The sequence below is a fragment of the Chiloscyllium plagiosum genome, unplaced genomic scaffold, assembly GCF_037043375.1.
Source record: "Chiloscyllium plagiosum isolate Xiang-an unplaced genomic scaffold, Cpla_swu_hap1 HiC_scaffold_8, whole genome shotgun sequence".
NCBI classification, from domain to species: domain Eukaryota; kingdom Metazoa; phylum Chordata; class Chondrichthyes; order Orectolobiformes; family Hemiscylliidae; genus Chiloscyllium; species Chiloscyllium plagiosum.
The window spans coordinates 38,018,245-38,039,235 of record NW_028270146.1 but is presented as its reverse complement, the minus strand read 5'-3'; the positions used below and the strand labels follow the sequence as shown (position 1 = coordinate 38,039,235).

General features: G+C 39.9%; 1 protein-coding gene across 2 annotated transcripts in view; it reads right to left on the bottom strand.

Annotated features, from left to right (window-relative positions):
* The window catches only part of dhrs7 (dehydrogenase/reductase (SDR family) member 7), a 70,160-nt gene that overhangs the window by 16,906 nt on the left and 32,263 nt on the right, over nucleotides 1–20,991 (bottom strand). For both annotated transcript variants that reach the window (XM_087989712.1, XM_043698466.2), the window contains 2 exons: nucleotides 3,995–4,234; nucleotides 793–915 (listed from right to left, as the gene is read on the bottom strand). In XM_087989712.1, coding sequence (XP_087845838.1) covers nucleotides 793–915; nucleotides 3,995–4,234 — 363 coding nt within the window. The remainder of the gene's footprint in view (nucleotides 1–792; nucleotides 916–3,994; nucleotides 4,235–20,991) is intronic.

Here is a 20,991-nt window from a genome sequence, read left to right as displayed (position 1 = left end):
GGGGGAAGGTGTTTTGAAGTTGTGGGTCTACTGTACCTTTAAGAGAGTTGAAGGACTTAGCAAGCACACAGAGTGCTAGAGAATTTACAATGTAACATTTGATCCAGCAGCTAGCAGTACCTGGGTTGCTATGAGACAAAAACAAATCCAAATTCGACCAATCAGTTTAAATTATGCCCCAAGATACAAAACTCCAATCAAGTTTGAATTTAGTATTTTGACAATAGTAAAACCAATGAAATGATCCGATGCTTTGGGGTATAAAACTGGAAAAAAAAATTGAACAGTTGGAGGAGAACTACCAAGCCACCAACATATACAGACTGCCCACAGAATAGCTCTCTTTATCTATCAATGATTTGTGAAACAGAAACCCTAAGAAGGAAATAAGACAGAGGAAGATACAAAGAGAAGATTAGACAGCTGGCTGGTTTTAAAATTTGAATTTTTTGGTAAATCTCAATTGGGGGTTTTATCAGACCAGTATTATAGAAGGGAAAGTAAAAGATAGGTTAGAGAAAAGGGTTGTAAATCAGTGTTGTTAATTGTTCTCTGTTAAGACTTTTAAATTAAAAAGTTGTTAATTTTTAATTTAAATAGTGACCTTTGGGATAGTTCTTGGCCTCTCGAATTTTAACAGATTCCAGCACAGGTTAAATCATTTCTGTGTGGCTGGTTTAAATTAGCAGGGAGGGATTTACCCCATTCATAACAAAAAAGAGTAAACAACAATTCTTTGAACAATCTTAGTAAAATTGCACTGGTAACTCTGGTGATTAACATTCACTGTACCTTATTTATCTCTTCGGTAAATGCATTTTTCACAATATTAGAGTGGACCAGTCCTGGACAAACAGTGCTAATTATAATCCCTGGGTAATTCGCAAGCTCTGGTCGAAGGGAATTAAAAAATCCCTAGAAAAGATGTAGAATTATGCATAGGTGTTACATTTGCTATTTTCCAATCTACTAGCACCGTTCATTATAAATGGATAAAATCAACTATGACCTGCTACCCAGAAAAAGAATGCAGAAAGCAGTAAACTACAGGCAAGTTACCCTAAACATCTATCATAAGGAAAGTTTCTTGAATTTATTAAGAAGGTTATAGCAGGATACTAAGAATATCATGTGATCAGAGAGCTATCACAGTTTTATGCAAGGGAAATCATGTTTCATTTATTAGGGTATTTGATGAAGGAACATTTACAATAGAGAAACAAAATGGTAGATGTACGACAGTTGGATTTCCAAAAGGCATTTCATGAAAAAATACCACAAAGATTAAAACACATCCTGCAGGAGGGGCAACATGGATAATGGATTCTTTAGGTATTAGGAAGAACAGAGCAAGGATAAATGGATCATTTGTCATAAGTCACAGTTTGCCAATGGATTGGCAGAGGGCTAAGTGCTGGGTCCTCAATCATTTTCAATCTCTACCAATGATTTGGATGAGGGGATCAAATGTATGATAACCAGTATCAAGATAAATTGGGAAATAAATTGTCAAAAAGGGAGGGGGGAGAGGCTACAAAAGGGATGTATACAGATGAAGCATGTGAGCAAAAACTTGGTAGATCACAGAATCTTTCCACACATAAGGAAGCCATTTCAGGCCATCATGTCAGAGCTGGCCCACAGAGCATTTTGACTTAATAGCAACTCCTGCCTTTTCCCCATAACTCTGCTCATTTTTTTCTATCTAAATAATCATCCAATGCATTGAATGCCTTGATTAAACCTGCCTCCATCATATTACCAGGCAGTGTATTCCAAACCCCTAAGTACTCACTGGAGGAAAAACGTTTTTCTCACTTCACATTTGCTTGTTTTGTAAAAGACTTGGAAACTGTGTTCTCTGTCCTTTTTTTTAAATACTTTTATTGAAAAACTATTCTTTACAAAATTAGAAAGTTACAGAAACATGAAAATATAGCATCATAACATCAAGACCAACAATAAACAATAAACCAACTACTATACGACTCTGCAAAAGAAATAAAAACTGCACTTATTACAAATCAATATACAAGTAAATAACACTGCTCAGCGCAACTAGACCACAGCTCTCAACCTGAGACAGCCTCAATTATTAAACCCACATTTGTTTGAAATTCTTCCTCTCACAGCCTTAGGTTTGCCAGACCAAACCATCATGGCTAGACAAAAGCCCTAATCAAAACGGTGGACAGATCTGCTTCCAAGTATTTCAAAAAGGGCTGCCATGTCTTGTAAAAGTTGTCCATTTTCTGGCGCACCGTAGAGATAAGAAGGAAGATCTAAAGGAATGTGTTCCACAATTAACTTACACCACCCCAACAGACCCAGGGGATTCTCAGACACCCAACACATCAGAAGTTCTTCCTCGCATAAAAAGTGAGAATGTTAAAAAGCTTTTTCCCATGTACATCTAAGTGAGGTAAATTCGCCAGACCCAGGAGTAAAGGGACTGGGTCCACCTTGACTTTGAACCCCTAGACCCTCTCTATTACTCCTGCCACAGGGCTTCAATACGCACGGAGCTTCAAAAGCATGTGAAGCTATCTGCTAACGCCCTTGCTATTTCTTTCCTTGCCTCTTACAGTAACCCAGGATAGATCCACATCTGGCACTGGGGACTTGTCTACCTTAATGCAATTTAGGATACCCAGAACTGCCTTCTTCAATATATTGACATTCTCTAGAATATTCACACACTTATCTCTGACCTCAATGTCAGTCATGTCCTTCTCCTTGGTGAATATCAATACAAAATTCTCATTAAGGATCTCTCCCACTTCCTGTAGCTCCTCGCTTAACTTCCTTTTTGTCCTTGAGTGCCTGAGTGGCCCTACTCTTTGGAGATAGTTAGGACTGCAGATGCTGGAAAGTCGGAGTCAATAAAGTGTGGAGCTGGCAAAAGTACAGCAAGTCAAGCAGCACCAGAGGGACAGGAGAGCAGAGTGAAGGGTACCAACTGAAAACGTCGGCTCTCCTGCTCCTCTAATGCTGCTCGAATTGCTGTGCTTTTGCCATCTCCACACTTTACCGACTCGGAGCCTACTCTTTCCCTTGCTTCCCTCTTTCTTCTAATATATGCATAAAAGGCCTTGTAATTCTCCTGAGAGCAGTCAATGTTTAGTGTTTTCGCCATTATACTGAAAAGGTGGGAATGGAGTACAAGAGCAAGAAGGTGATAATTGTTAGACCTCAACTGGAGTATGGTATATAATTGCAGGGTGCCCCATTACAGAAAAGATATGAATGCAGAAGTGATTTACAAGAATGATTCCACGAATGAGAATAGCAAGAAGAAGTTAGCACTGTTCACCTCGGAGAAGGCAGTAGAGAGGAGAGTTGGTACAGGTTTACAAAGTCATGAGTGGGCTGAACAGAGTAGACAGAGAGAAACTGTTCCTGCTCGTAAAAATTTTAAAAAAGAACAAAGAAGACATTGGTGAGGCCACTTTTAGAATACCGCAATCAATTCTGGTCTCACTACTATACGAAAGATGTTGTCAAACTTGAAAGGGTTCAGAAAAGATCTACAAGAATGTTGCTGAGGCTGGAGGGTTTGAGTTACAGGGAACAGGCTCAATAGGCTGGGTTTTTTTTCCTACCCTGGGGCATCAAAGGCTGAGAGGTGACCTTATAGAATTCATACAGTGTGGAAGCAGGCCATTCAGCCCATCAAATTCACATCAGCCTATGAATTCTCAGCAAAGAAACAAGATCAACTGTATACACCAAATCTGCTTTAACTGAAAAATCACATCACTTTAAAAATGACGTTTCAATTTTCTTTAGTAAAATTAAAACAGTCATATCACTGTTGTTCATTTTAGTTCTATGATTTAACATAATGTTTATACATCTCTTTTAAAAATAATTAACTCAATATAGCACAGAATTGTGAAAAGGAACCATGACATCAGAAAATTAACAGTGAAGAAAAGGTCAATTAGATAACTTTGTGACAACTAAAATAATTACTGAATGCAATTATTATCACCTGAAGAGCATGTTTACTACTTGCATAACCTGTAGAAATAGGGGCAGCAACAAGACCTGCCAAACTACTGACAGTGATTATTTGTCCTTTCTCCTGCTTTATCATGTAAGGTAGCACACATTTGGTCAGCGAGATTGTACCAAGGAAGTTCAGGTGCATTATGGCTTCATAGACATCAAGGTTGGTGTCCAGGAATAAGGAGCGTTGGGAACGACCAGCATTGTTGATCAAAATGTCAATCTGCAAAGTAAAGAAGAAAGATCAAAGCTACTAAGACATAGTAAACAAGAAAATGAAAAGCTATGATTATTTCCTAGCTTAACAAATAAAATTTCCTTGGATTTTCAGTCTTGTTTCACAAAAAGCAGATCTTGGGTGTTCAATTAGCAATATAACTGCAATATAACAATTCAAGTAGTTCGGTAGATAGCAGCAAATGCTTTAGATAAGTAAGATTTTCATTTCTAAATATGTCAAACATTGCATATTTTAATGGGTAAGAAAAGTGGAAAATGTTAAAGAAGCTTAGAAAAGGATATGTTGAACTTCCCATGTGTAATAGCTCAAAGTATAAGAGCTTTGGTTATATTTGGCAGAACTGTAATGACAGTCCATTTAAAACACTGATCTACCAAATCTTAAACAAACCAGTATAAAAAGGAGTTCCATTTCCATGGAAAAGTCAAAACTACCATCACCGCCTCACTAAACTAAAAAAAAATTGCAAACACAAGCAAGGAGTAGGCCACTCAGTTCCAAGCTTCCTTAGTCACCTCTGATCAGATTGTAACTTCAAATCTGCATTCCCACCCAACCACTAATCCCCCACCCCTTTACTTAACAAGTGATATATCTATTTCTGCCTTAAAATATTCAAAAAGGACTTTACTTCCCTATTGTAACACCTGAATAACAGTTTTAAATTTGCTCTGAAGACAAACGTTAACTGGCTAGTTTCCCACTTTTTATCTCCACTTTTTGACTAAAGGAACTACATTAGTTATCTTCCAATCTAAAAATGGAACATTCCATGAATCAATGGACATTTTGGAAAATTCAAACCAATGTAACTATCTTACTAGTGACTTCAGTTAAAAGCCTAGGATGACATCCAAAATCTAGGCAATTATCAGCTCCATCAATTTTCTCAACACCACTTAAGTTCTTTTCCAGAGTTCCTCTCTCCCTTTCATTTCCATAAATATCACTGCTTCTAGATGTTACTTTTATCCTCTACACTGAAACTGAATGCAAAATCTCTGCTCAAGTCAACTGCCATCTAATTTTTCCATTATTACTTCTCCAGACTCACTTTCTATAGGACTAACTCATTCTGTTAACTCTTCTTTAAGTATTTATTGAAACTCTTACGATCCTTGAGTATTTCTGTTTTGCGCTTGTGCTAGATTTTGTTACTATAAAGCAAAAACATTTCTGTCCAATGTCATTTGACAGACCTGCTACTGTCTTTGCACATGGGGTTCAAGTTTGACACTATGTTTAACCTTTCTAGTTAACCACAAATGGCAGGTCTGTGGCTTGGAATGTTTCTTACTTTTTGGAATGTATCCATTCTGTGCATCCTGAAATATAACCTTAAAAGTCTTTCACTGCATCTTTGTTGACCTATCCTTTAAAACTGATTCTCCAAGAATAATTAGTGCTGCCAATTATTAAAACCATGGAGGACAGTCAAATGGTGTTCTTGTTTATTTAATTGGAAATATTGTAGAAATCACAAAAGGGCCAGATTTCATTAAATCACAAGCTCATTTCTAAACTATTTTTTGTTAAGAAAAAAGCCTGGTTCAATTCATATGGTTAAAATTTTACATCTTTCAGGTATTTTCTGGGAGCATTTTAAAACAATAATCAATTTATTTTTAATTTTTGTACATGAAACAATAATAGCAATTAACATGCAAAGTTTTCCAAACAAAGTTTTCTTACTTGACAAGGTCAATGATGTAAACAACTACACTAATATGGTGAAAAGAGTAAAAACCAAAATTAGTTATATTCATGTTACTTTATTTTTCTCCTCTTTAAAAGAAAATGAGCAAATCTCATGAAAAACAGAAATTAATTGTTCATACAGTGAACAATAAAAAGGAAATTACAGAATACAACCTAGTTATGCAAAAGGCTTGAGAAATCTGGTAGAAAGGGCATGGAACTAAAGGGAAACCATAAATGAGTGAAATTGAAAGCAGCAAAAAAAAAGCAGCATTTGCATACAGGAATATTCAAATTATTCATTAAAAAATTTACTATTCTTCCAGTTTGTTGGTGACTGACAAAATAAAATCAGTTTCACCAATGAAATGCAACATTGTTTTCCATTCTGTTCATAAATTGTTTAAAAGGAACATCAGTTTTAAAAACATTTAATTGTTTCATACTCAGTCATGAAGGACAGATCATATCAGGAGTAAAACACAGCCAAAGTGAGTATATAGTTCAGGGAATTTGGAGGCAGCATGGGAATTTGGTGCGGAGTGGAAGGGGTGCTTTTTGTTATGTATGCAACTGAGCATGTGTTGCCTTTAGAGAGAGCAGGTCAAGTAGGAACTAGGGGAAGCAATCTGTTACGAAGACGTGTGTGCTTTTAAGAGAGTTAAAAGCAACAGAACCAACTGACAGAACAAACTGTTCTGAAAAAAAAAATAACATTTGGTCGAACAACTCAATTAGCTGGTTGCCTGGAACATAAACACAGATTCGTATTAGGCCAATCAGTTTAAATCATACCCCGAAAAATACCAAACTCCAATCCAGTTTGAATTTTGTATATTGACAATCTTAAAAGCCAATGACAAAATCTTTGGGGGTATAATACTGGGGAACATTGAATAGTTGAGAGGAGAACTGCCAAGCCACCAGCATGAAAAAACACTTTCCCAATGGTACCTTTATTGATCAGTAACCTGTGAAGCAGAATCCCCAAGAAGAAGAAAAGAAGACTGAAATACAGAGAAGAACCAAAAGCTGCCTGGTTTTGAGGTAAGTTTTGTTTTGTAAATCATAATTGGGAGTTTTATTAGACTAGCATTGTAGAAGGGGAAGGTAAAAGATAGTTTGGTGGAAGGAGTTGTAAATAGTTGTTAGTTAATTATGCTCTGGTATACTTTAAGAAATAAAGTTGTAATTTCTACTTTAACTAGTTCTTTGCCTATCAAATTTTCACAGATTACAACATGGGATAAATCCTTTCTGTGTTGCTGGGTTAAATTGAGCAGGAGGGTTTACCTCGTGTCGTAACAGTTTAGGGGCTCGTCATCAGGATTTGAACTGGTTTAGACAGATTTGAATAGATCTGGGGGTACAAAACTCCCCAGATTTAAACACTTGGTAGGTTAGTGTCATAGATCTTTAAGGAGAAAATGAGGACTGCAGATGCTGGAGATCAGAGCTGAAAATGTGTTGCTGGAAAAGCGCAGCAGGTCAGGCAGCATCCAGGGAACAGGAGAATCGACGTTTCGGGCATAAGCCCTTCTTCAGGAATTTTGTAGAGGGAGGAAGAGAGCTTCTTCAAGGAAGGCATCCTTGTAAGAGGATTCGCAGTAGGTTGAAGTCTTTGTTTGTAAAGGGAGGAAGAGAGTTTCTTCAAGGAAGGCATCCTTGTAAGTTTTGTAGAGGGAGGAAGAGAGCTTCTTCAAGGAAGGCATCCTTGTAAGTCATAGATCTTTAAATAAAACGTGGGTGAGACAATTTGTTTAATTTCAGTGACTTGTAGTTGATTAAATTAGAAGTGAGAGAAATTACTCTTAAAATTGTGGAAGATGATTCTCAAATTTGCCAAGAAAGTTTAGAAGGCAAGAAAAAGGCAATACTTTTAGAATTAGCAATTAAGTTAGATTTGGGTTTAACTATTGACAAAAGTAAAGCTGAAATTATAAAAGAGTTACTCAAACACTTAGATATGTCAGAGAACACAGAAGTGCAGTAGAGGTAGAAAAACTTAAAATTACAATTGAGGAAAATGGAGTTAGAAGAGAAACAAAGGTGAAGATCTGGACCCCCGGCGGGGTCTCTCGGTTCCACGATTGGTTAATAAACATTCGCAATTGGTCTGGTCCTTTAAGACTTCACTCTTTATTTCTTCATACGGTTGGGCACAGATCGTCCAGAAACACAGGAGGTTATACACTTCTGTGTTCACCAGAGGAGCTGCGCTCATGGCTTAAAACAAAGACATTTTTACACTTTTCTTCAAGGAAGGAACAGGCTATGATGGCATAGTCCATTCAGACAATTACCAATCAATAAATGATATTGTTTTATTTGACAGTTACTTGGTCCAATGATATTTCCTGGGAACCAACTTTGTTTTCCAACACTTCGGCCACACTTATCTCACTAACTGAGCCATTGCACCTGCATTTGAAGGTCAGTTAGGATAGCCAGTAATGTCTTATCTAGTCTAATTATTTCTATGCTGTAAAGGGAGCATTGTCTGCTAATCTCTATTGAAGCAAACAATGGTTCGTCAATTATGCAGCTATAGCAGAATTAAAAGCCATTTTATGCAGCTTTTAGCAGAATTGTCAGTTTGCAGCCTAGAAGCCATTTTGTCATATTATTTGCATTGAGAAGCCATTTTACTGCCAGCTAAGTTATTAAGAACATCTGTTAAGTGGTTGTTCCTGACAACAACTAGTTACCTCAGCCTGTATTCTGGTTTCAGATCCTCAAAGAGAAAGAGAGAGAGAGGAGAGGGAGAGAGAGGAAAAAGAGAGAGAGGGAAGGTTCTTAGCTGAGCAAAGAGGGAGAGAGAAGAGAGAGAAAAAGAGGAGAGAGAGGGGGGAAAAGAAAGAAAGAGAAAGTTCTTAGCTGACCAAAAAGAGAGAATTTGAATTTGAAAAATTGTGACTTATTAAGCAAAGTCAAGTTAACAGGATGGAGATTAAAAGAGAAGGTAGTGATATATTTAAATATGTCAAAGCTCTACCACATTTTGATGAGAAAGATGTTGAAGCCTTCTTTATTTCATTTGAAAAACTGTCTAGGCAGATGAGTGGTCTGAGGACTTATGGGTAATGCTAGTTCAGACTAAACTGGTAGGCAGAGCTAGTGAGATATTTGCTGCACTGTCAGATGAGGGGTCAAGAGATTATGAAGAGGCTAAACAGGCTATTTAAGTGCTTATGAATTGGTACCAGAAGCATATAGACAGCAGTTCAGAAACACAAAGAAGAAATCAGGTCAGACTTACATTGAGTTCGAAAGAATTAAACATAGTCATTTTGATCGATGGGTGCATGCTTTGAAAATAGATAAGACCTTTGAGGCTCTACAAGAGATTATTCTGCTGGAGGAGTTTAAAAACCCACTTCCAGAGATGGTAAGAATTCATGTGGAGGAACAGGAAATTCAGGAAGCAAGAAGGGCAGCAGAATTAGCAGATGCTGGTGCATAAGACAAGCTTCTGGCCAGAATTTCATCATGTGAGGGATAGAAGGGAGAAGGGAGAAGGGGAGATCCTACACTACAAAACCAAAAATTAAGAGCGCTGGTAAGAATTTACCATAGGATAAAAAGAAGCCCAAGAGGGTGGAAATGAGGTGAAAGGCCTGAGGTGTTTTCACTATAATGGAGTGGGACACAGAAAACTACAGTGCCAGTGGTTTCAGAAGGGCTCTGGGAAAAGGTGTTTTCACTACCAGAAGGTGGGACACGTAAAATCACAGCGCTGTTCATTAAAGAAAGGCACTGTGGGAAAAGATGTGGTGAAAGAAGTTTAGCCAATGGCATTACTGAACGTAGTAGAGGAGACCCCAGGAAGAGCCGAGGAGCTCACAGCCTAGGCAGGGGTTGGGTATCAAGTTAGTACCTGATTTCGACAAAGAATTTGCCTCTGTGGGTAAAATTTACTCAGAACGAACAGAGGGAGAAGGACAACAAGTTATAATTTTGAGAGATGCAGGATCTAACCAGTCACTGATAGTAAGGGATGAGCGAATATGCACTCTTTCTGATCTGTTACCCGAAAGTGTGGTAATTTGTGGGATAGGTGGACAGAAAGTTTGCATTCCCCTATGTAAAATCAGGTTGGAGTGCCAACTCAAGACTGGTGAAGTTACAGAGACTGACAGAGAGTCAGTTCCAGAAATTCAATTTGTTCTTGGGAATGGTTTGGCAGGATCCAAGGTGGAAGTGACACCCCTTGTTGTAGAGAAGCCCAAGAAACACCTAGAAACGGAGGTGTTAAAAGAGAAATATCCTGGTATTTTTCCCAGATTGTGTGGTATTTGGATTCCACTATCATAAATTGCAGCACGAAGTGAAAAGTAAACAGAAAGATCAAGAAGTTGAGGTTCATTTAGCAAATACCCTATTTGACGTAATGGTGTAGGAAGAACCTGAACAGGCAGAGGATCAGACAGAAGTGTTTGGTCCTGAAAAGGTAAGAGACTTGCAACAGCAGGCCAAGACAATGAAAGATATATATGTGGATGCATACTCCAGAAAGGAGGCAGAGAATATTTCAGAGGGTTACTATCTGAAAGATAGAATCCTAAGATGGAAATGGAGACCACAGCAGGTTAGTGCAGAGGAGAAACAGGCTGAAGTGCACCAGATTGTCATGCCGGTAGCATACAGATAGGAGGTGCTACGGGTAACACATGAACCACCAGTAGGACATCACCTAGGGGTATAAATGTCTCAGGCTAAGGTACAAAAACATTTTTATTGGCCTGGAATGCACAAGGATGTGGTTAACTTTTGCCGATAGTCTCATACATGCCAAATGGTATGTCAGCCACAGGCAGTAATAAAACTAGCACCTTTGTTACCAATTCCTGCATTTGAAGAACCTTTCACACAGGTTATAATTAATTGTGTAGGTTCCCACCCAAGAACTCAAAGTGGGAACCAGTACTTGTTAACCATAATGGATGTGTCTACCATATTTCCGGAGGCAATTCCATTACTGAGTATCAAGGCAAAAAGGATAGTCGAGGAGTTAGTAGCTTTCTTCACAGAGTATAGGCTACCCAGAGAGATTCAGTTGGACCAAGGATCAAATTTTACTGCTAGGCCCTTTGAGGAGATTATGGATAGCTTACGTACACAGCTCTTTAAATCCAGCGCGTATCATCCTGAATCCCAGGGAGCTTTAGAAAGGTAGCATCAGATCTTGAAGACCATGTTGAGAGCAAACTGTCAGGATTACTCAAATGATTGGGATAAAGGTATACCACTCATATTGTTTGCCATTAGAGATGCCCCAAATGAATCTACTCAGTTCATTCTCTTTGAGTTAATATTCGGTCATGAAGTGAGAGGCCCTTTGAAATTAATTAAAGAAAAATTGACAGGACCAAAGTCGGAGATCTCACACTTATGTATTGGAGGTGAGAGAGAGACTAGAATAGGTGAGTTAGCTAAACAGCACCTAAACAGGACGCAGTATAGAATGAAGCGGATGGCAGATAAAAGCTCTGAGACTCGGATATTTTCCCAAGGGGATGACATGTTACTACTGTTACCAGTTACAGGAGATCCCTTCAAAGCCAGGTTTAGCGGTCACTATCAATTGAGAAAAAGTTGGGTCAGGTGAACTACCTAGTAAAGATGCCAGAAAGAAAAAAAGGTATTGAGTATTTTATGTGAAATGTTGAAACCATATTATATGAGAGAAAAAGAACTGGAGAAACAGGTGTTAATTAGGGGGATGGAAACCAAAACTGTAGCTCGAATATACGGGAGGAGGAGAGTAGTGAAGTCAGAACTAAGATTTCAAGATCGCAAGAAGACACCAGCAGACAAGGAGTTGGTTTGAAGTATGTCTACTTCAACACCAGGAGCATCCGGAATAAGGTGGGTGAACTTGCAGCATGGGTTGGTACCTGAGACTTCGATGTTGTGGCCATTTCGGAGACATGGATAGAGCAGGGACAGGAATGGTTGTTGCAGGTTCCAGGATTTAGATGTTTCAGTAAGAACAGAGAAAATGTAAAACAGGGGGTGGTGTAGTCAAGGACAGTATTATGGTTACAGAAAGGATGTTTGAGGACTCCTCTACTGAGGTAGCATGGGCTGAGATTAGAAACAGGAAAGGCGAGGTTATCCTGTTGGGAGTTTTCTACAGGCCTCCAAATAGTTCCAGAGATGTAGAGGATAAGATAGCAAAGATGATCCTCTATAGGAGTGGGAGTGACAGGGTGGTGGTTATGGGGGACTTTAACTTTCCAAATATTGTCTGGGAATACTAAAGTTCAAGTACTTTTGATGGGTTAGTTTTTGTCCAACGCAGGAGGGTTTCCTGAAACAGTATGTAGACAGGCCAACAAGGGCAAGGTATATTAGATTTGGTACTGGGTAATGAACCCTGCCAGGTGTTAGATTTGGAGGTAGGTGAGCACTTTGGTGATAGTGACCACAATTTAGTTATCTTTACTTTAGTGATGGAAAGGGATAGGTATATACTGCAGGGCAAGCGTTATAGCTGGGGGAAAAGCAATTATGATGCAATTAGGCAAGATTTAGGATGCATAGGATGGGGAAGGAAACAGCAGGGGATGGGCACAATGGAAAAGTGGAGCTTATTCAAGGACCGAGTACAGCGGGTCCTTGATAAGTATATACTGGTTAGGCAGGGAAGAAGTTGGTGTGCACGGGAGCTGTGGTTTACTAAGGAAGTTGAATCTCTTATAAAGACGAAGAAGAGGGCTGATGTTAGGATGAGGTGTGATGGCTCAGTTATGGTGCTTGAGAGTTACAAGAAAGACCTAAAGAGAGAGCTAAGAAGAGCCAGGAGGGGTCATGAGAAGTCATTGGTGGATAGCATCAAGGAAAACCCTCAGGCTTTCTATAGCTATATCAGGAATAAAAGAATGACTAGAGTAAGATTAGGGCCAATCAAGCATAGTAGTGGGACATTGTGTGTAGAGTCAGAGGAGATAGGGGAAGCACTAAATGAATACTTTTTGTCATTATTCACACTAGAAAAAGAGAAGAATACTGAGAAATAGGCTACGAGATTAGATGGGATTGAGGGGCATAAGGACGAGGTGTTAGCAATTTTGGAAAGTGTAAAATTAGCTAAGTCCCCTGGCCCAGATGGGATTTATCCTACGATTCTCTGAGAAGACGGGGAGGATATTGCCGAGCCTCTGGCTTTGATCTTTAAGTCATCATTGTCTACAGGAATAGTGCCAGAAGACTGGAGGACAGCAAACATTGTTCCCTTGTTCAAGAAGGGGTGTAGAGCCAACCCTGGAAATTATAGACCTGAAAGCCTTACTTCGGTTGTGGGTAAAGTGTTGGAAAGGGTTATAACAGGTAGGATTTATGATCATCTAGAGATTAATACGTTGATTAGGGATAGTTAACACAGTTTTGTGAAAAGTAGGTGGTACCTCACAAACTTTATTAAGTTCTTTGAGAAGGTGACCCAACAGGTAGATTTGGGAAAAGCATTTGGTGTGGTGTATAGGGATTTCAGTAAGGCATTTGATAAGGTTCCCCACGGTAGGCTATTGCACAAAATATGGAAGCATGGGATTGAGGGTGATTTAGTGGTTTCGATCAGAAATTGGCTAGCTGAAAGAAGTGGTTGAAGGGAAATAGTCGTCCTCGAGTTCAGTTACTGCTGGGATCTGTTTTGGGTCCACTGTTGTTTGTCATTTATATGAATGACCTGGATGAGGGCATAGAAGGATGGGTTAGTAAATTTGTGGATGACACAAAGATCGGTAGAGTTATGGATAGTGACGAAGGATGTTACAGAGGGACATAGATAAGTTACAGAGCTGGCCTGACAGGTGACAAATGGAGTTCAATGCGGAAAAATGTGAGGTGATTCACTTTGGAAGGAGTAACAGGAATGCAGAATGCTGGACTAATGATAAGATTCTTGGTAATGTAGATGAGCAGAGAGATCTCCGTGTCCATGTGCCTAGATCCAAGAAAGTTGCCCCCGAGATTGACAGGGTTGTTAAGAAGGCATATGGTGTGTTAGCTTTTGTTGGTAGAGGAATTGAGTTTCGGAATCATGAGGTCATGCTGCAGCTGTACAAAACTCTGATGCGGCCACATTTGAAGTACTGCATGCAGTTCTGGTCACCGCATTATAGGAAGGATATGGAAGCCTTGGAAAGGGTTCATAGGAGATTTAGTCGGATGTTGCCTGGTATGGAGGGAAGGTCTTACGAGGAGACGTTGAGGGACTTGAGACTGTTTTCGTTAGACAGAAGGTTGAGAGGTGACTTAATTGAGATATATAAGATAATCAAAGGTTAGATAGGTTGGACAGTGAGAGTCTTTTTCCTCGGATGGTGATGGCTAGCACGAGGGGAAAAAGTTTTAAATTGCAGGGTGATAGATATAAGACACATGTCAGAGGTAGTTTCTTTACTTGGAGAGTAGTAGGGGTGTGGAATGCACTGCCTGCAATAGTGCTAGGTTCACCAACGTTAAGGGCATTTAAATGGTCATTGGACGGTCATATGACCGAGATTGGAATCGTGTAGGTTAGATGTGCTTCAGAGTGGTACTACAGGTTGGCGCAACATCAAGGGTACAAGGGCCTGTACTGCGCTGGAATGTTCTATGTTACTGCTCTGCAGAGTGAGGAATGAAATCCAGATGATATGGATTTGGTGTGCCTCAAGATATATTAAAAAAGGAAGAAGTCCTTGAGGAGTGGGATAGGTTAGTAAGCTATCGGTCTCAGAAGCATAGAGCGCAGTTGAAAGATTTGTTACTGCAATATAAAGACATATGTAAGAATCAGATGGGAAGGACTAATGCTATTGTACATGAAGTAGATGTAGGGAATACTGCTCCAATAAAACAACACCTCTACTTGTTTAATCCTTTCAAAGCCAGACAGGTCCACATGGAAATGGAGGCCATGCTTGAAGAAGTTCACTGATCATCTTAGTTCCCAAACCGGACAGGACTCAAAGATTCTGTGTGGATTATTGGAAGGTCAACGCCGTTACAAAATCAGACTCATATCCAATCCATAGATTGGAGTACTGTATCAAGAAAGTCGAACAAGCCAGTTACATCAAGTTGGACTTAATGCATGGTTACTAGCGTGGTTAATGTGTGGTTACTGAGACGATGAAAGAAATTTCTGCGTTTGTAACCCCAAATGGGCTATATCAGTTTAAAGTAACGCCCTTTGGAATGAAGAATGCATCCGCCACATTCCAAAGACTCATGAACAGAGTTGTGGCTGGGTTAACAAACTGTGCAGTCTACTTGGACAATGTAGTGATCCTTACGAAGTCCTGGAAAGATCACATGGTAAAGTTGCCAGAATTCTTTGAATGACTATGAGAAGCAAAACTGGTAATAAAATTAAACAAAACTGAATTCGTGAAAGCAGAGGTGACATTTTTGGGACATAACATCAGTCATGGAAGGTTGACCCCACGGTATGCAAAGACAAAGGCCATCGAGGAATTTCCATGACCAACCTCAAAGAAAGAGGTGCTTTGATTCTTAGGACTCAGCGGATTCTACCAGAAGTTTGTTGCAAACTTCAGCGGATTCTATCAGAAGTTTGTTGCAAACTTCAGCACCATTAACCAATTTACTTAAGAAGAACACAAAGTTTCAGTGGATAGAACCATGCAAAAGAGGCATTCGACCATTTGAAATCAATATTAACCACCAACCAGTTTTAGCTACACGAAACCTTTCAAAATCTTTTAAAGTAGCCATTGATGCTAATGACATTGGATTTGGAACTGTACTCCGACAGGAAGATGAGGTTGGGATTGAACTGCCAATTGGTAACTTTTCGAAGAAGATCAACATCCACCAGAGGAAATAGTCCACAATTGAAAAGGAACCATTGAGTTTGGTACTGGCCTTACAACATTTTAATGTGTATGTCATGAAGAATGTGTCGGAGATGTTTGTGTACACGGATCACAATCTACTTACATTCTTAGAAGGCTTTAAAGACAAGAATATGAGACTATTTCATTGGAGTCTTATGTTACAGACTTTTACTTTAAAAATAATACACATTGGGGGTTGTAAGAATGTAATTGCAGATGCGTTATCGCGAATTGAACTGATAAAGTTTAGATGAGATTTGCATTTATTTAATGTTTTATATGTATGTATGTGTAGGTTTATGGGAAGAAGTTAAGGTGAACTCATATTGAAGTTATCTGTATGTTAGGGTAATGTGTTTTAAAAAGAAATTGAAAAAAAAGCCATCTTTTCATTATGATGATTCCGTTTTCCTTAAGGGATGAGGTGGTATGAAGATGTGGATGTACTATACCTTTAAGAGAGTTACAAGCAACAGAACTACCTGACAGAACAAAGTGCTCTGAAAAAATGGGCGGCATGGTGGCACAGTGGTTAGCACTGCTGCCTCACAGCACCAGAGACCCGGGTTCAATTCCCGCCTCAGGCGACTGACTGTGTGGAGTTTGCACGTTCTCCCCGTGTCTGTGTGGGTTTCCTTCGGGTGCTCCGGTTTCCTCCCACAGTCCAAAGATGTGCAGGTTAGGTGAATTGGCCATGCTAAATTGCCTGTCGTGTTAGGTAAGAGGTAAATGTAGGGGTATGGTGGGTTGCGCTTTGGCGGGGCAATGTGGACTTGTTGGGCCAAAGGGCCTGTTTCCACACTAAGTAATCTAATCATGTAAGTAATCTAATCTAATATATAATGTAACATTTGGTCGAAAAACTCGATTAGTTGGTTGCCTGGAGATGACAAAACAATTAAGAATTAGGCCGTTCAGTTTCAGTTATACCCTGAAAAATACCAAACTCCAATCCAGTTTGAATTTAGTATATTGACAATCTTAAAAGCTAATGCCGATGTTTTGGGGGTATAAGACTGGAGAACATTGAATAGTTGAAAGGAGAACTACCAAGCCACCAACACATAAGAACACTGCCCGAAAAATAGCTCTCCCAAAGGTACCTTTATCGATCAGTAACCTGTGAAGCAGAATCCCCAAGAAGAAGAAAAGAAGACTGAAATACAGAGAAGAACCCAAAAGCTGCCTGGTTTTGAGATAAGAAGTTTTGTTTTGTAAATCGTAATTGGGAGTTTTATTGGATTAGTATTGTGGACGGGAAAGGTAAACGATAGCTTAGTGGAAGGAGTTGTAAATAGTTGTTAGTTAATTATTCTCTGTTATACTTTAAGAGATAAAGTTGTTAATTTTTACTTTAACTAGTTCTTGGCCTATCGAATTTTCATAGATTATTACACACAATAAATCGTTTCTGTGTTGCTGGGTTAAATTTAGCAGGAAGGTTTACCCTGTGTGTTAAAACCCAATTCAGGCCTCCAGTCCGAAATGCAAACATTAAAAAAGTTAGTTGAACATTGGAAATTCAGAAGGTTCCTCCAAGAAGCCATGTGGGACCATTTGAATTTTCCTAACACAGAGAGACCTGGATTTTAAGACAATGGGATTAGCTGCAGGGAAGCAAAAACTCGGCAGAGTGCAATACCAACTGTTGAATGTAGAATGTTGCAAGAGTGGCCATGGAAGTCAATGTGTTGGACTGGGGAACTCCAGTGCCACAGGTGTAAGCAAGCGGGCCACATTGCCCGAAATTGTTAGGTACAACTCAAGCAAGAGAAGTGGTGTCTCAAAGGAGGCAGTTCAGAAAACAAGACATAAGGTACATGTTGCCAACCAAGGAGTGAACCTGGAGTCAGCTACAACTGAAGGAGAAACAGAAAGCCAGGCCCAGAGTCAGAGTTTTGGTTAAATATCCTGTTGGTACAGAGCGAAGCTAATCACTTCTGAGACCTTCCCAATTTGGAAGCGAAGACAGTAAAGACGGAAGTGGATACTGTTGCAGCGGTGTCTCTGATTCCCAAATTAACAAAAAAAGAAAAAGTTAAAGGCAATGCCATTGAAGCCCACTAATATTACACTACAGACACAGAGGAAACAAGTGGTGCCACTGAAAGGCTATGTACTGGTAAAATCACAGCTAAAGGGACCAGTGTGCCAAATTGCCTTAGTACATAGTAAAGGTGACTCCCCTGCATTATGTGGACGCTCTTGGTTACAGAAATTAAAGTTAAATTGGGGTGTAGTTGGTTGACTGGCAAACTCAAAACGATTTGGCAAGAGATTTTGTACATACATAAAAGACATCTGCAAGAGAATCCTGGGGTAATGAAAGGAGAAGAATTTAAAATTCAGTAGAAGCAGAAGGCTCGTCCAGGGAGTGTGAAGTTGCGATTGGTACCACATACCAACTGGCCAAAAAAGTGGACACAGACGTAGAACAGCTAGTGAACCTGGGAGCACTGGAACCAGTAACCAGTGAATGGACCACTCCAATCTTCTTAGTTTTAAAAACTGATGATGCAGTGAGGATTGTAGTGGACTTGAAGGTCACAGTCAACTCAGCTCTCTATGTAGATCAATACACACTTCTACTCATTAAGGACGTGTTCAGTGGACTGGCTGGGGAAAGGGAATTCTTAAAAATGGTTCTGCTGCAAACCTAATTGCAGATGGGAGTCACAAAGGATTCCCAGCTGCTGCTGACAATAGTGACAGATAGGGAACTATTCCACTATAAGGGGCTTCCTTTTGGCATCAAGTCCATGCTAGATCTATTCTAGAAAGACATGGAACCAAATTGTGTGTGATTTGCCAAATGTCCACTGTTAGCTGGACAATATTTTGGTTACTGGATCCTCCAAATAGGAGTATTCGAAAAACCAAGAAGGTTTTAAGAGCATGGCTTACAAGTGAAAAAGAAGAGAATTTTTTTTTAAAAAAGAAAGGAAGATCCCCAGAGAGTACCTGTGCTAAGTAAATCGATGACAAGGGATTACACGAGGTGCCCCAGATATGGGCGTTATCACAAAGGCCCTAAATCAGATACTGTCTCAAGAGAGATCATTCTTGAGACTTATCAATTATGATGGCAAATTTGTGTCTGATCTGCTAAATCCCTGCAATGATTGCTGGAAAAGGGTAGCCATGGAAAAGGCCCATTGCATTCACATTGAGGTCACTAGTCACTATTGAAAGTGGAGGAGAAGTATACCAAGTGGAAAAAGAAGAATTGGGCACTGTGCTCAGTGTTAAAAGTTTGCATGTCTGGCAGGCACTTAGTGCTGCTGATAGACCATAAGCTGCTAACCTTCATTATTGGCCTGCACACAAGATTACTGTCAATAACGACAGCACAATTTCAGAGATGGGCACTGGCTTAGTCAGCCAAATCATATTAAATCAAATACCAACAGTCGGAGAAACACGGCAATGCAATGTTTTGTCAATGTTACCATTCCTGGGAAATAAGGATGTTTCCAACTGGAACCAGAAAATTATATACCTTTCCCAGGAAGGCAAGGTATCAATGCAAAACTTATCTCTCCCCAGTTAAGAGGAAATAAGTGCACCAAGGGAACCCCGGTGTGGTGTGAAAGAAAGAAACAACCACAATCTACTTTTGGTGACCAAAGATAGACTCCCAGATTGAGAAGAAAGCAAGTTGATGTGAATTCTGAGCATTCGTAAGGAAGGCATCGCTGTTGTCACCCCTTTACCCATGGGAATGGCCTCAATAATCATGGTAGCTGATTCATGTCAATATCATGGGACCAGTAGAGGGATGGATGTTAATAATGGTCATGGATGCCCACTCCAAGTAGCCAGAAGTGGCAGTAATGATGTCAGTTATCGGTTGGAGCAATAAAAGATGAACCTAGATGAAATGTTTACCAGATTCAGGAACCCTGAACAAGTTATGAGTGACGATCGTCCACAGTTTGTGGCGCAAGAATGCAAGGATTACCTGGAAAATCACGAAGTCAGATATGTGAGATCAGCTTTGTATAACCCTGTGACAAACAGCCAGGTGCAGAGATATTTTCAAATCTTGAAGCAGGCCTTAAAGCCCTCAAGTTTCTCAGCATGTACAGGAACACACCACACAATGATGACCCAGTGCTCACCAGTGTCCTTACTGTTCAGCCACCAACTTAGAACCATGTTTGTGGTTGGAAGAAATCAGAGAGGTGGTCGAGTGAAATCAAGACAGACAGACTGCTGGAAGGGCAGGAACATCATGGTCAAAGGTACTCCAAAGAGGAGAGATTGCAATGGCATGGAATTGGATGGGAAAAACTGATCCCATCTGTGGTTGGCTCAAACAGGTTCGTTGACATATACAGTACAAACTTGGGATGAACTGGGCTGGTGGAGATATGCAGGGCAGCTGGTTGCCACACCTCACCAACTATGTTTGGGGGTGGAAGCGGTAGGAAAAGAGAGAGCGAGAGCAAGAACAAGAAGGTGTCCCTCAGAATACCAAGCCAGACCAAATGGGATCGGTGGTGTTGACCAAGTCAAGTGTCTCCGACCCCAGGTTGGATGTATCCAGGGAGGTGACAACAGTCAGAGAGGGACAAAACTGCAGAACGATAGGAGCTTCTGAAGCCCAGGAGATTATGCTATAAAAAAAGGCTGAGATGAGGAGACGGTCTTCGAGAAATAGCCATTCCCTTGAGAGAATGATCATGTCATATATATTATGGAAGGATCACTTTCCACCTCCCCCCCCCACCTCACCGCCACAATTTGTTTTGTAAATAACTGATATATTAAGAGAAATATTAAAGGGTACTGGCATTATGTATGTAGTTGGGTGTATTTTACCCTGTAGAGTAGGTCAGATGGAACAAGGGGAAGCAGTCTAAACCCAACTGTGGAGCTGAGAGGATGCATAATAAAGTATTCCCTGTTCAAGATTTCTCTTCGTCTATCTTGAGTTCTAACATAGAACATTACAGCATAGTACAGGCCCTTCGGCCCTTGATATTGCGCCGACCTGAAACTAACCTGAAGCCATCTAACCTACACTATTCCATTTTCATCCATACGTCTATCCAATGACCATTTAACTGCCCTTAAAGTTAGAGAGTTATTGTTGCAGGCAGGCCATTTCACGCCTCTACTATTCTCTGAGTAAAGAAACTACCTCTATCATCTGTCCTATATCTATCACCCCTCAATTTAAAGCTGTGT